The sequence below is a fragment of the Lonchura striata genome, chromosome 2 (assembly GCF_050655825.1).
Source record: "Lonchura striata isolate lonStrDom1 chromosome 2, ASM5065582v1, whole genome shotgun sequence".
Taxonomy (NCBI): domain Eukaryota; kingdom Metazoa; phylum Chordata; class Aves; order Passeriformes; family Estrildidae; genus Lonchura; species Lonchura striata.
In genome coordinates this window covers 35,995,843-36,010,656 of record NC_140704.1, presented here as the reverse complement: position 1 = coordinate 36,010,656, position 14,814 = coordinate 35,995,843, and the positions used below count along the sequence as shown (strand labels likewise).

Below are 14,814 nucleotides of genomic sequence, written 5' to 3'. Positions count from 1 at the left end.
AAGCAATGAGTAACAAGGGGAAAACACATTGCTGAAATTTTGAACCAAACTCTTTGTACATTTATTTTCAGCTGAATTTTCTTCTTAAGTAGCTGCCACCGTCTCCTAGTTTTCTCCAAGCTGGTTTCATGTGCCTGAAAGGCTGTTGAGTTTCACTTTCTTCTTCTTCAGACAAATTCTTTTCTATACACTCATTAACTGAGGTGCCGCTGCAGAGCTGCAACTGTCCTTTGAACGCTGCCGTTATGTCAGTATTGTTGTCTTGCCGTTTGTGGCAGGCGAAAAGCAGGTTTGGGGTTGTTTTGTTTGTTTGTTAGCACTGTGTGTGCAATCTGGCATTAATTGCCTCTCTTTAATGACCAGATTTCAGCCAACCAGAAGTTGGGATCTGGCAGCTCGTTAATTCGTACCTCCACGCAGAGGTACTGCTGGGGTGCAGGTCCACTGCGTTACAGGGGTACCAGCAAGGGGGAGGGAGGATCTCAACAAACATTTTTGCTTTTTAGTTTTGATCATGAAGAATGTGATTGATATTTCAGGAGCAATAATAATTAGGTGGGGGGGTTAGGTGCATGAAACGTAAGTTAGCAGGATGCTGGGATATGGATGAACTGCCTTTACTTTAAATAAGGAGAGTTGCCTGACTGAGTAAGGTCACCTGTACTTTAAAGGAGAGTTACCTTTACAGGTACCTTTACAGGATACTGTTGATAAAGGAGATTAAGTTTTCCAGAAAAACTAACTACACATCTCTCTATCTGAAAGAAAAGGACTTAGGAGAAACAAAAAATAAATGCATTTACTTCTAGTGATTCACAGAGAATTTCTATTTGCCTTAATTTCTGAAAGTTTAAGATCTTGCATACACAATGCAAGGTAGATAGATTTTTATGGACAAAAATGTGGCACCATTCTCAACTTGACCTCTGCTTTTATAACCACATTCAATTCCTTGTAGAATACTCAAGCATTTTGATGTTCTAATAATTCCATTTGCAAATACGGTGAGGTTAAATGTAATCTAAACACCACACTTCAAATAAATCAATGTATTTTTCTGTAACTGCATGCTAAGCTTTTTCATGATGGCCATGATATTAACTTATTTTTTGTTTATTTTCTTGTTCTTAAAATGAGAAACTTATATTTTCCAATGAAATAGACTATGCTTTGTTTTAAGAATTATTGATTTAAATATTCAGTTATTGTGTTTCATTAATAGAATAAGGTATGACAGGCAGCTAAGAGTTTAATGATAAATTACTTGGAATAACCATGTTGCCATAGTACCACATAAAAATAGTAATTGTACCATAAATTAAAAATCCGCTTCATTTCTGTACATTTGTTTCAACATCTTCTTTCCCCATGCACCTCTGCATTTTAGAATACAAAAAAGCTACATGGTCAATACTTGTGATACAATAGCTTTTTTATCTCTCTCAAAGTTCATTGCAATGTCTTCACTGGTACATTAACCATTTAATCAACCCACCATAAAATAGTCATCCTCAATATATCCTGTATGTCACAAGCAGTATTTTAAGGAAAAAAACTTGCAAAGTGGTTGGTTAGTCATCTAGTCAAGGCTTCTCAAATGAGAAACCTTTCGATGTCCTTCTCATTCTGCAGCACCATATGCAAGACAGTAGTCATCACTTGAAGGAGAAAGCTGATCTTTTGGATTGCCAATGGCAACACAGTTCCCAAGTGTTGCTCTCTCCTTAGTGTTGCACACACAGGCCGGTTGTGTGGGTAAGAATCACAAACACTGTATCTATCTGAGCTGAACAACCATTACATTTAAATTAATAGGAATACGGTGGGAAATAGTATGGAATAAAGCAAAGCTTCCAGAACAGTGGCACCTCCTATAGTAAAGCCATGCCACAGATAAGGCTTTGGTGAAGAAGCAAAGGACCTGTCCCAGTTCTGTGTGGGGCCACGCAAGACGGTGCTTCAGTCCCCTGCTGGCAGCAAGAGCAGAACCCAGCCAGGTGACCTCATTGTCCCCATTGCCCATCCTGTGTGGCCCCGCAGGGGGAGAGCCTCTGGCCTCCTTAAGGGCAGGAAGGAGTGGGTGGTGTGGCTGCTCATTTCTGGGAGGGTCAGGAGGTGCAGAGTCTTTCAGGGGAAATGGCTAAAGGTGAGTTAGGAGCTACTGTTTCTACTTACAGCTAACAGTTGACAGCAAGTCACCAAGACAAGATGGACCAGAAAGTTCTCTTTAGAAGACAGAATTTTTAAATTCTGTTCCTTCTATTTGAGCAGGTTGACATCCTCAGTAGCAAAGTAAAAGCAATTCTGATTGTACTTGCTGCTAAAGCAAGAAGCTGAAGCATTTAAAACTCTTAATTACTTTACCTACCAATAAAACTTACTGCTTGTGAATTTCTTAAGGCTGTTTCTTTCAGCTGATAGGTTTACTTCTGTTTAAATTGTCATTTAAATCTACTGACCCTCTCCTAAAAAAGCAATACTGGTATTTATAAAATTGCAGTTATAAAATGTATTTAACATTGAGGTGATTATGGTTCTTCTTATGTGAATCTGACAATTCAATTAATCATTTCTAGTTTGCAAGGGAGTTTATCAAAAGGAAGCATTTAAAACACTTAAATCACTTTGATTCTACCTAAGCAAAAGTTCTCCATGTCATAATTTATTTACTGAAATTTGCAAAACACAAACTGTGAGTTATATAAAAGTTGATTAATAACTTTTCAATAATATATTAAAATTAACTTTTGAATCATAGCCAATCTATTATGATGGAATTTGAATTCAGACTCTTCTAATAGAAATGTAGATATACTGCTTGTGTACCTATGTATTTTATAGTAAATATTCGTGTATCAGTTGTAATGAAGGCTATTGGAGTACATTTGTATTGGGAAGCGCTTTTCTGAAAGAGCAAAATACTGTCAAGATAGAACTGGGAGTGATATTTTTTTTCCTTTACTGTAACTTTTTATGGAAAATTATGTTTGGAGATGTTGTCTTTCATCCTTTGTCTTTTTAAGGAGCAGAAGTGATCAAAATGGCTCTCTAGGATAAATCCTCATTATTTGACTCCTAAATGAAAGGAGTTGCTTGTCCCGCAGCACCAGGCCCTTAGCTTCTCTCTGTGTTTCACAAGAAAAGACTTGGATGTCATATTCCTTTCGGTGTGGTGTGTGCATGGGGCTCTGTGAATGAGCTTTTTTCACTCCCCTGGGGACCTTTTTCAAGTGGTTTGTGTAGCACATTACATGCAGAATGTGAATTATTCTGTTTCTTCTCCTTGTAGTGAAAATAACCAAATAACACCTTCAAATGTTCTTGTTTTGCCCTGATATGTGAGATTTGTATACAAGCATGTATCTGGAGAAGATGTAGTGCTGTAAGTGTGCTTACCAAGGGGTGTGTAAGTATAAGCTTCGGATAACTGCATTACTCACAAAGCCATCAGTGAGTTATGCAGGTTGTCCAAAACGAGTGCCAATAAAACCATAATGTGGTAGCTTTTCTGTACATAAAGATGTCATATTTTAAATCTCATAATTTGGAGCATTCCGGGGTTTAAAGCGAGGCTTGCTGTGTGTTCCCTTCAAAAGCCTGGAGCTTTCCTCCACAATGTTGTAAAACTCCTGTTTCTAACTGTGTGAGGCTGCAAGATGCCAGAGCATAAATCTGTCATGGGGTAGAGCTGAACACTGTCAGATTTATACCTTACTATTTAGTTAATTTACTTCTTAAAACCAAGGGTTCAGCTGAAAAATAGGCAACTAAATTAAGAGGCAGATTTAAAAGGTACTTAAGTGATTCTGTTGATGCAAGATGGGGATTTTACACAGGTTATGAACTTGAACATTGGCAGGTCGGAGTCCTTTTGTCTGGAATATCAATAAAAGCTGATTTGGTAGGATTTGATCTACCTGTTAAAATGCAATATGCTGTAATATTATAAATGAAAATAAAAAAGGCTTCCCAAGCAGTTAGGACAAGAAGCCAAAATACACAACTAGAAATTTCTTTCAGTCAAGTCACTGAAGCATTTTTAAATCTCACTTGTCATTTTTTTTCAGTTCTTCATCTCTTGTCATAGAATGCCCATGTGAGAGAAAGCATGTGTGTATGAAGTTAAAAACAGACCATAACGCACAGCATTTAAAATATCTTCCTGGTGTCTCAAATTTCTAGTTGCCAGGGGAATGGAGGGTTGTCACGTAACAAAACTGGAGATAATTTATTTCAGCCTAATCAGAGTTCAGGGGTCTTCCATTCTTGACCCAATTAATTGGATTTTCTTTCTTTTTCTGTTTTTTTCTGGTAAATTTTGTTGCTTGGGGAGAAGAAAAAAAAACTCCTTAATTTTCTTGAGAAACAATTAAATATGATAATTCTTCATGCTGTTATTGCATTGTAAATAACAAGGTCTGTGATTGAGACCCTTAGCATCTTCTGAAAAATGTAAACAGGAAGCATTATTCCCAGTTTGAGGATTATGGCATTCCTTTGCCAACACCAATATTAGTGCATAGATCTCCTGACTCCTGCGATTAAAGGAAGCTCTTTATTAGTTCTGTGCAGTGTATCCTTCATGTTTGTGCTGCTTTCATACACAGGGTTGACAGACTATCAATCTATGTTTTAGATGTATTTTGCTCTTGGCCTTGAACCACTTTTGAATTTGCAATAGTACCTTATATTATCTAATGTCTCACTGGGTTTTTTCATTCCAACAACTCAGTGGTTCATAGGTGAATAAAATACTTTTTATGCTCCAGCAGGTTGCTTGCTGCAGAAGGTATAATAAGGGAAGAGGAGAATTAGCAGGTGAAAAGAAAGGTTTGTTTGTTTGTTTGGGAAACAGGTTGTTTTGGTTTTGTTTGGTTTTTTTTTTTTTTATTCTGGGTGCTTTGGAGTTTGGGGTGGTTTGGTTGTTTAGTATAAAAATACTGATATGTTTCTGTAATGTTAAGCCTTTGCTTATACTGTATAAGTGTGTTCTCCACCCATGTGGGGTGGAGACAGCTGCCTAAACATCTGACAAAATAAAAAGAGGAAAGGTGAAATTCTCTCTCAAGTTATTAGATAATAATTAGTAAATACTTCACATTAATTATTAGTGCCTAATGGAAAAACTGCTGCTGAACTAAACAAACTGTATCCTTTATCCACATCTCAGCTGCTATATTTCAGCTCTGATCCCAGTCAAACTTTTTGTCATGTTTATGGCATCTTTAATGAAAAAAGTAGCATAGATATCTAGCAGAAAAAGGTCAACCTTTCCTGACCTCTCAGTCCTATTTGAATTTAAGTTCACATAATCCTCCAACTTTCATTAGAAACAAATGAAAGGGAAAAAATAGAATTTTAATACAAAAATTTCTTAGGCAGTACAAGAATTATGAAAAAATCCAGTATTGCCATGTCAGCTGACAAGGGGAAAAAAGGAGAAAATTGACTCCCTGGAAATAGTTTTTTTAATAAGTAGAACAACATTCCATCATGATCCTCCTCTTCTTTTTACATATGTTTGGTTCAATCTGGATTTTGATTTAAGCTTAAAATATTAGTAGTTTAGGGGGAAAAATAAATGTTTGGCAGCATTTGGATAATATATTTTAAAAAGCAGTTTTAAAACATTCCATTTGACACTACTGCGATGATTATTTTGGTCAGCCTATTGTGTCTGAATGTAGAATTCACTGCTGCTATTTTGTTTGATTTTTCTCTGTTACATTGAGGTTTAGTTTCAGATACAATCTATTAAGTGGAGTATTATTTTAGTAGCTGAGGTTTTCCCACCTGTCTACCCTAAAACACCTGCAACATATGTTTGTGTAACCCTGCAATGCTTTGTGGTTTGGGCCTTGAGAAATTCCCCCAGAGCTTTTTGCTTATAAACAGCTGAGCAATTCATTTCTCTGACGACAAGTGTTTTTCCCTTGGCAGTGAGTCAATAGCATGTTTGTTAAAATACGTCTCATTTTTCGTTAGATATATTGAAAATCTTTTTTTCATTCTTGTCTCTTATTCTGAACCTTCAGATTTTGCGCAAAATTGTGTTTGATTTTTTTCCCTCGTTAATAAAACGAAAAAGGGAGAAAAGAAAATACCTCAACAAAGAAGATTGTTATCGAGATTCCTCCACTTGCACCTGCATGTAAACTCTGAAACATGCTGTGTATTCAGGGGTGAGATACCAGGTGCATTGTAGAACAGCCTGTGACTTCTGTCACACACAGACATGCTTTGCTATATCCTGTCTATTCCTGGGTAACGTGATGTGATGTGTCTCCAGAGGCCAGGGAGGAAAAGGGGTCTGCTTAGGAATTGGAGCATATGGAGCAGGATCCTTAGCTGGTGGGAGCTGCTTTTCAGCAGTTTGTGCAGGTTTAGGGGATCAGCTGCGTTCAGTGTGGTTCTGAGCACGGCATCAGTCCCTGGGCTAGGTAAAGCGCAGCTGTGGCTATAAGCTAGCTCAGCCCCATGGCCCTGGAAGAGGATAAAGGCAAATAGAAAGTCCCCAAGAACCTCCTGGCAGCCATGGGAATTGGAGTGGGTTAGTCTGGGGGTGGCTGGGAATAGACAGGAGGACAGGGAAGGCACTTAGCAGGCAAATGAGCCGGGGACAGGGGGATCTTTTAGGCAAGGAAAGGCTCAGAAGCAGGAGTGCCTCAGAGATATCTGAAACATTTTCAGGCTTTTTTTTTCCTTTTGGACTTCAGCTAATACATTTTGAAGAGACAAAGTCCAAAATCACATCCATTTCTATGTGTTTCTATATGTGAATTTCATACAATGCCCTTTTAAAAGCATAAATTGGGCATTTTCTACCAGTTGAAACTATGTTCACTCTAAATAGATATTAAGATTAGAAGAAGTGTAAATCCAGCAGACTAATCCTACAAAATGGGTGTGGGATGGGGGAGGGAGGGGGGTTAGTATTGTCATAGACAGCTTTTCTCTGATTTCTGCTTTCTCTTTCCTTATTAGGGGAAAACCATATATATGTGTTAATCTGTATAATGCCCTCAGCCCTCACACAGTTTCTTGGAAGGATTCAACAAACTATAAATTTGAAGGACTGATTTCACTGTCATTTTAACATTATCCTTTTAAGAAAAAAATATTTTTTCTGACTTAGTAACAACATAATGTACATAAATTGGAAAAGAAAAATAATAATTTTGGTTATTTTAGTAATGAAAAATACAAATTGGATTTTTCTAAACGGCACTGTGTAGGAAAAAACTGGTTGCTGTGAATATTTTAAGCAACAGAGGTATTTTTTTTATAAATAAATTTAGTCATTAATTCTGATACATAGGTTGCAATTTAGAGGACAGCTCAAATTGAATGCCTAGAGAGGGGAATTACTTTAAAATTCTTAAGGAACAAACATCGTAATTGTGTAGGTTTCCTATTCTGCATTTTACATTTAACTTACCAAAATGGTTGAAAAGAATACAAAACTTAAAGGACAACCACAGTGACATAAAGATCATAATCTTCAAAATAACATATTTTTTACTGTCAATTTCAGTTTTCAGAAGGATTTAAATTGTCTGTGGTGATACTTCACAGATACTTGTCTGCTAATATATATATCAAGTTAGGTTTTTTTTAATGAAATTTTTTGAGAGGATATCTCAATGATGCTGCAAAAGAAGTCACAGTGGTAACCCTTGGCATTTACTATATTGCATTTCTAATGTTTTTTCATAGAGTTTTTTTTCACTGCATGTAATAGTACTTTAAACAGCTTCTTCCTTTGATATCTTGAAACCTCACAGGAATTTAAATAGGCTCCTATGAAAGTAATGCTTGAGCCTCATTCATATGTTCGAGTTAGATGTTATTCCTATTAATGGCTTTAAGTGCTTAGATAGAAGATCAGCTTTTTGTGTCTTCAATTGCTTGTTATTTCTGCATAAATATGTTTAAGGATACTGTTCCACATGATCTTTTCCTCTTGTTTTGGTTTTGGGTTTTTATTTAATTCAGAAGCAATGTGTAATAATCTTTTTTACTATTTATTAGGTGGTAAAAAAGAAATTTCAATGTTTTTGATAACTGTCAATATATACTGAGTTATTGGAAGCAAATTGCAAATCTGGCTAGCACCTGGTGACTTGTACAAAAAGTTTCAAAAAGCTGTCTTATGCCTTAGAAGTGCCCATTATTTTAGCCATCTCTTACTCTTCAACCTCACCCTTCAAAACATCTAAAGAAAGAAGTTACTTAATTCATAGGAGAAAAGTTACACTGTTTGATTACTCAGACAGAAGTCTCAGAACCATCAGTTATCCTCATCATGTCAGTTTGGATTTGATTATCATAGAAATGTATTGAATTACCAAACTAGAGCAATAGTAACTAAAGCTGATTCATTGTTATTGCTGTCAGTTGATGCGGACTGACTTTCAAGCTCTATGAATCGTTAGAGTTATTCAAACATTGTTTTTATAACAGGAGATGAAAAATGTAGAACAGCCATTGCAGTGTGTGTGGTAGGATAGATGAGAATTTTTTTTAATGTTTATCTAATAGCTTTTAATTACTTCATTTTTAAGGAACATTACAAACATATATGTTTAAAATGTTTATTGTGTTTCCAAAGAAAGAAAATTAGACATTTCATACAAGATTAAGTCTAACTGCAGAAAACAATCTGGAAATTCCCACCCTTTAATATTCTTCCAGAAATCACCCTGGCCTTTGGTATCTACCAATTCTATAAATTTTTTTCCCTCCTTTTATGCTCATGAAATGTTTTGGTCTTTGAAATTCAAGTCCTGTATCCTCCTCCAGAAACAAGATTGTGAAAGAAGGAGGGCTATCTGTAGGTGCGTGGAAAATGAGAGGATAAGACTGTAGGTACTCCAGTCTGTAATGAAATCTGAAGAGCAAATATACCATGTGAAACTGAAACACCTGAAGACTGACTTTTTCAAAAATATAATGAATTCTCACCTGTGAACAACAGTTTTGGAAAGGTCAATACATGGTTCACTAAAATTGTATTTACTACTAGCAGGACTTAAGAAGACAGATAAAAATATAAGGCAACAGCCAAAAAAATATTAAACCTTTGCAGCAAGCACTTAGAAAGAATTTACATCTCTTTTATGCAATATATCTGATCACACTGCAGAAATTTTTACCTCTTTACTGTTTTCTCTTGCACTAGAAATTATTTAAGCCATTTCTCATTTATATATATATATTTTAAAAGACCCTCTGTTATTTCATTTCCATCTGCATGCAATTTTTTTTACTTAAAAATATTTATTTGCTCCTCCAAATAGTGTCCTTTAGGAGGATGCATGCATTCGACCAAGATACTTTATGTATATTCTGCAGTCTATGCTTAATGTTCAGTGGATTCTTAGATCCCAAAAGGATGATTTTAGGACTACTGAAGGCTGCATATCCCATGAAAGAGTTTCATTGTGTCAGAAGTGGAGAATAACAAGTGGATTCTGGTTTCAATATTAATTATATACACTTTATTATAGGACAACAGTTCTTTATTCATGGCCTCAGTTTTCAGTACGGTGAAATTTAGAGAGGAAAAATAGGCTCTGTGTGCCATCTAGTGGGATTGTACAGGTTGTCTCACTAAAATTAATTCTTTGCCTAGCAGAGATACAGCTAAAATTAAAAATAATTTCTAGAGTTTCTCCATACTATTACCATTTTATTTAAAAACATAGCACTTTAGCCTGGAGGTGGTCACATTCTATACCTGACCTGCAAGAAGAAATCATATCAGTCTCTGTTCTTGTCCAAGAATTATTGATTTAATTAGGAATGCTACCACTACAGCAAACAGCCTCAGCACCGTGTGGAAGAGTACTGATTTCTGTGAGTATGGAATGGACTTACAGGTAGAATTTGGTATTATGTTAAGTATTTTCAGTCTTCACTTTAATGTAAATTACATTACTGCCTCAAAAAACCAAGATCCCAGGAAAATTAATTGTTCTGTAAGTTTCTAATCCTTTTTAATGAATGTATTTCATGTCTCTGCTTAAAATCTCCCAGAAAATTACAATGAAGTACTCTTTTATTTTTTAGCGAAATCCAAGACCGGTGACTCACCAGTTCCAACAAAATTTAGATTATTACAAAGCACGTGGAGCAGACTTGATGAACAAAACCCGGTAAGCTATTTCTAAATATATGTTCACCAAACTAAGACTTTGCATAAAGAAAATGTTTCAGAAGTCACGTTTATCCTAAACAGGAATTACATAAGCAGTATTAGAAGCGTTTATTTCAAATCTATCCCTTGACTATTATTACATGAAAAAATTGACGTTTTTACTTGTAATGTTGCAGTCACTCACTAGCATTATTTTAAGGGAGGCTGAGGACACTTTTACACAGTGACATGTATCCTAAAAACAGAGTAAAACATTGCCAGTGTGAGTTCTGTAGCTGAACTGATTCTGATAATGCACCTAATTGCAATCGGAAGAATCCATGTACCAGAAGCTAAGTTAAGTTGAATGAATGTAAATCCAGTTTGAAGTAATTTTTACAAACTTTACCTCCCATCTTTTAGAAGTGATTTGTATCAGTAGTGCCAAAATTCCTCATCAAGGCTATGTTATCTGGATGGCCACAAGGTAGGTGCCAATGGCTGGTGGCTGCTGGTGGCTGCAGGTCAGTCCAGCACAAGCAATAATGCTTCAATTGTCACAGTCACAGGCACTTTGTTGGGTTGCACGTGGCCCCAGCCGTCCCTCTGCCTGCTGATTCATGGGAACTTGCTGGCTTTTAGACTTCTATGTCTCTGTCACATTCTGTTGAAATCAGCTATGTTAAAAGCCAACTAAAATTAAAATGGAGTCATTTGAGAAGGTTTTAGAAAGGGACAAAGAAGGAGAAGTTAAAAGCAAAGAAGAGTGACTGCAAAACCATCTTTTTCTTTATAAATCAGGCTTTAAAGCTGAGGACAGGTGTCAAAAATTACTGCATTCTATTTCATTTTCTTAATGTTTCTACTTATTCTTTTGAAAAATTATCTGCAGTGTTGTCTAAACTGGAAAAATAAGTTGCTTGAAGTTTCAAAAAGAAAGACTTTAAGGATTTTGAAAAAACAAGTAAATCGTAAAGTCCAAACAAGAATGACACCTGCCGGAAACCTAACTTCCAAGAAGAAAAAATGGACTAAAACTATGTAGGAATATAAATTAGATGCACACATAGACTACATGCCAAATGAGATAGGAAGTTGTTTATGATAATTCAGATAGAAGAAATGTGGGTTAAATTCATCTCAAGACAGGAATGCTTAGAATAGGTCAAATGTGGTAAAGCTGTTTAAGACTGGACTGGGTAGAGAACTAGAAGATGTAACGTTAGGAAATGTTTCTGCAGTGAGCAGAGATGGATTCAACCAGGTCTATTTCATCTTTAATTCCATAGGCTCAGTGATATGTTTAAAATATCTTGACAAATCTCCAATATATATTGCTTATTTTATCACATATAAAACTTTTCAGTCGGTCATATTCATCTATCTGTCTCTCATCTCTTGTAATGATTACTTACTGAAAAGAGAAACGCCTTTGAATAAGGCCTGCTTAAAACAAAACATTTCCATCTTAACAGAAAACTGCAGAGATTGAATCATCTTCCTACTGCTAGTTTAAAAATACACTATTCACAGTCAAGGTCAATGATGCTTATTGTGATAAAACAAAATTGTTTGCTTCGTGGATGGAATTCATGTCTCCTTGATACTCATATTTTTAAACTGATGCCTTACTTTTAAACGCATCTGCTGATAACTCTACAATGTAAATCAATCAGTATTTTTCTTGTAATTGTTGTGCATGTCTGGTACATTTAGATGGCTAAAATGTAGATTGATCCATGTTTGATGGCTGTAATCATCCTTTGCATTAATATATCAGACATTTAAATGGTAAGAAATAGATACATTGTTCTTATTTTACTGAACTTTTAATGTCAGTCCTCCAGAGATGTAACACCTCACTATTGTTCATTTTCTGAAGCTGTAATTCAGAGAAATTGCACATATTTTGCTTCACAATGCATTTTTTAAAACCACCTCTTAAAAAGATATTTAGATAGCATCATTATTTATTTTTCATTAATTTATATATGTTCTGAGCTGATCATTACCAGTGTCAGTTCATAGCACAGCCAAATCACACCACAGGTTATTAGGAGCTGTGATAACTATCCTTTCTAGTTGTCATGTAGTTCTAAAATATTCTTGCATTTTACTGTTGGAAGCATTTATAATAATAATGTTTCGGACATAAAGGTTTAACAGTTGTTTATGTTTATTGTTCCTGTAAAATGAAGTTTTTCTCAAAAAGTCTCTTTCCAACCATCTGAAAAATGAAATAAAGTAATTTGTCCTAGTGTAGATATATGTCAAACCAGCAAATCAAACGGTGTAGAAGAAAAACTGACACCTTTTCACTAAGTAAAATATAGATGAAAATAAAGAAACAAGAGAGAAACAAGCTGCTGGACACAAATACACAAACCTCTGTAAAAGCTTTGTTTTCTGCATCTGTGTATTATCACAATTCCAATGATACACGAAGCTCAAAGTGTCCAGTGGCTTTGTTGTTGAGGTGACCTGTCAGTGTAAATCACTTACTTTCTGTAAATATAATTTTTTGTGCAAAGTCAAGGGGTTTTTTAGTGATTGTGAAGGTTCTAGATTTAGAGCCAATGTAAACCTAGGACTCAATGTGCAAGCCATTATCTTCTTTCTAAGTTAATGTTTCAGATGAGTGAGTGATATGTACCACCCCAAACTTCAGTGATTGTTTTCAGTAAACAGAGGGAAAAATATACTAAAGTTTGGGTTCTGAATCTCAGCCATATTACTGGTATGACCCCCAAAACTGGCAATGTAATGAGATTTATTACAACTATTGATAACTGAGCTCCCATTCAGCTTGACTTCATCTATTAGCAGACTCCTATAAAAGAAAAGAGAAAACTAAGCCAACTACAGGCAGATTATTAAAAAGAAGCAATCCATTGAGTGTTGATTCATATACCAAACTTCTTTTCTCATCTGGCATAATTTGCTAGAGCAGCAACTTCAGTTTGAAATGTTGACATTTGTGGTCCTGTGTCCACCACAAAAATAATCAAATATTTAAAAGGGCCCAAGGGAAAAGTGGTGATCAAATCTCCCTGGCTGTTTTCCATGAGCTTTCACATATAAATCCACTCCATCCAGTGGTCAGTCCTCACTAGAACTGGTTAATCTGTTAAATCCAGGTTCTGGGGTTCTGAGGGGACCAAAGTGTTGGACTCCTTAGCATAGTGACTCATTTCCTTTGATCTTCAGTGGGAGTGTGCTGTCATCCTTCCTGGCAAAAGAAGACAATACAAGTTTCAAGGTCTGGACAGGTTACCCCTTAGCTACTAAGGAGTAGCTAAAATTGTTTAACAGCTTGGACTTATGATATTTCTCAGGTGGAATCTCAACTTCAGTCTCATGAAGTGCTTTTCACGCTGCTGTTGTTACTTTCCCCAACTTTTCAGGGGGATCTCCTCCAATTAATCTCTTTTCCAGAGGGAGTGAGACTGTTCATTGCGCAGCCTGAGCAATGATGGGGGAATGTTCATACCCTTGCAGGAGGTTGTTAAAGGTGTATTACCCTCCCTTCCAAGCCTGTGCCAGCTGAGCAATGCTTAAAGGCACAGTATTCAATTGCCTGGAGTAAACTGGAAGCCACAATTCTTTGTTGGCTCCTTCACCGCCCAGGCAGGAAAACTAGAAGGGGACTTTAAAACCACCCTGTCAATGCTCAGTCACACAGGCGATTGTGGCTATTGAGTTTGCAGTGGTGGGTTTTGCAGCTGTTAGTGGAACCAAATCAGCTATAACTTCAGAAATTCCATTTTGTGCTGCAGCAAAGATCCAGCACTGTGTTACACAAGCAAGCCTTGAATCCAACTCCGTGCAGGCACTGCATGGAGCAAGTGGACAGCTGTCTCAATTTCTTTCAAGGTCGGGGTCAGCAGACTTCTGCATCTCACCCAGGATCCACCAAACATCCAAAAACTCCTCCTCCTCCCTTCAGTTGGGGGATGCAAACCTGGCCTCAGCAAAGCACCTGAAGCTTTTACACATCGGCGATTGTTTGAGTCCCTAACCATTAACACTTCAGTCTCACAACTACTCAGTTTGCTTTTGAAACCATTTGGACCTCCTGCAACAAACAGTACATTATAACTCTGCAGATGCTTTCCTCGTAGTGACTTTGTCATTCACTCTCAGATGACTGTGGAAGGACTTTTTGTAACACCAGCAGCAATCAATAAAATCAGGAGGCACAGAAACATCCTGTACTTATTATTAAGCAATTATTCTTTCCCAGCTTCCATAAACTGGGAGGCAACACGTGGTCCCAGTCTCTGCACTGCTGTTCCTCCTAAAAAATTCTAGATGTCATCTTTCTTCATCACCAGTTTATATGGCAGAACGCCCCACACAGCTTGGGGTGTATCTTATGAGTGTTCAGGCTCTCATACTTCCTTCTGACAGCTCTCCTTTTCTGTCTATTCTGAGTATGTATTCTGATTCTAAACAACTCAGCTGTTGTTATTTTCTGGATGTGCTCTATATATGTATGCATGTTTGTATTGTGTATTCTAAAAAAACCCATCTCTGGAGACAAACAGAAATTAGAGGAAGAGCAAAATCAAAATTACTCTTCCAGGTGTCTGCAGAAGTTAAAAATTACCCGTATTAATTCATTTGTAGTTTATTTTTAGTTCAATTTCCCCAAAACATTGTAAAGTGTTTTTCCC

The 14,814-nt window shown here is 36.4% G+C and overlaps 1 protein-coding gene across 14 annotated transcripts in view; it reads left to right on the top strand.

The window, feature by feature from the left end:
- Window positions 1-14,814, top strand: part of TBC1D5 (TBC1 domain family member 5) — a 315,956-nt gene that overhangs the window by 247,071 nt on the left and 54,071 nt on the right. For all 14 annotated transcript variants that reach the window (XM_085568765.1, XM_077787232.2, XM_021538134.4 and 11 more), the window contains one exon: window positions 10,072-10,157. In XM_085568765.1, the coding sequence (XP_085424891.1) occupies window positions 10,072-10,157 (86 nt within the window). The remainder of the gene's footprint in view (window positions 1-10,071; window positions 10,158-14,814) is intronic.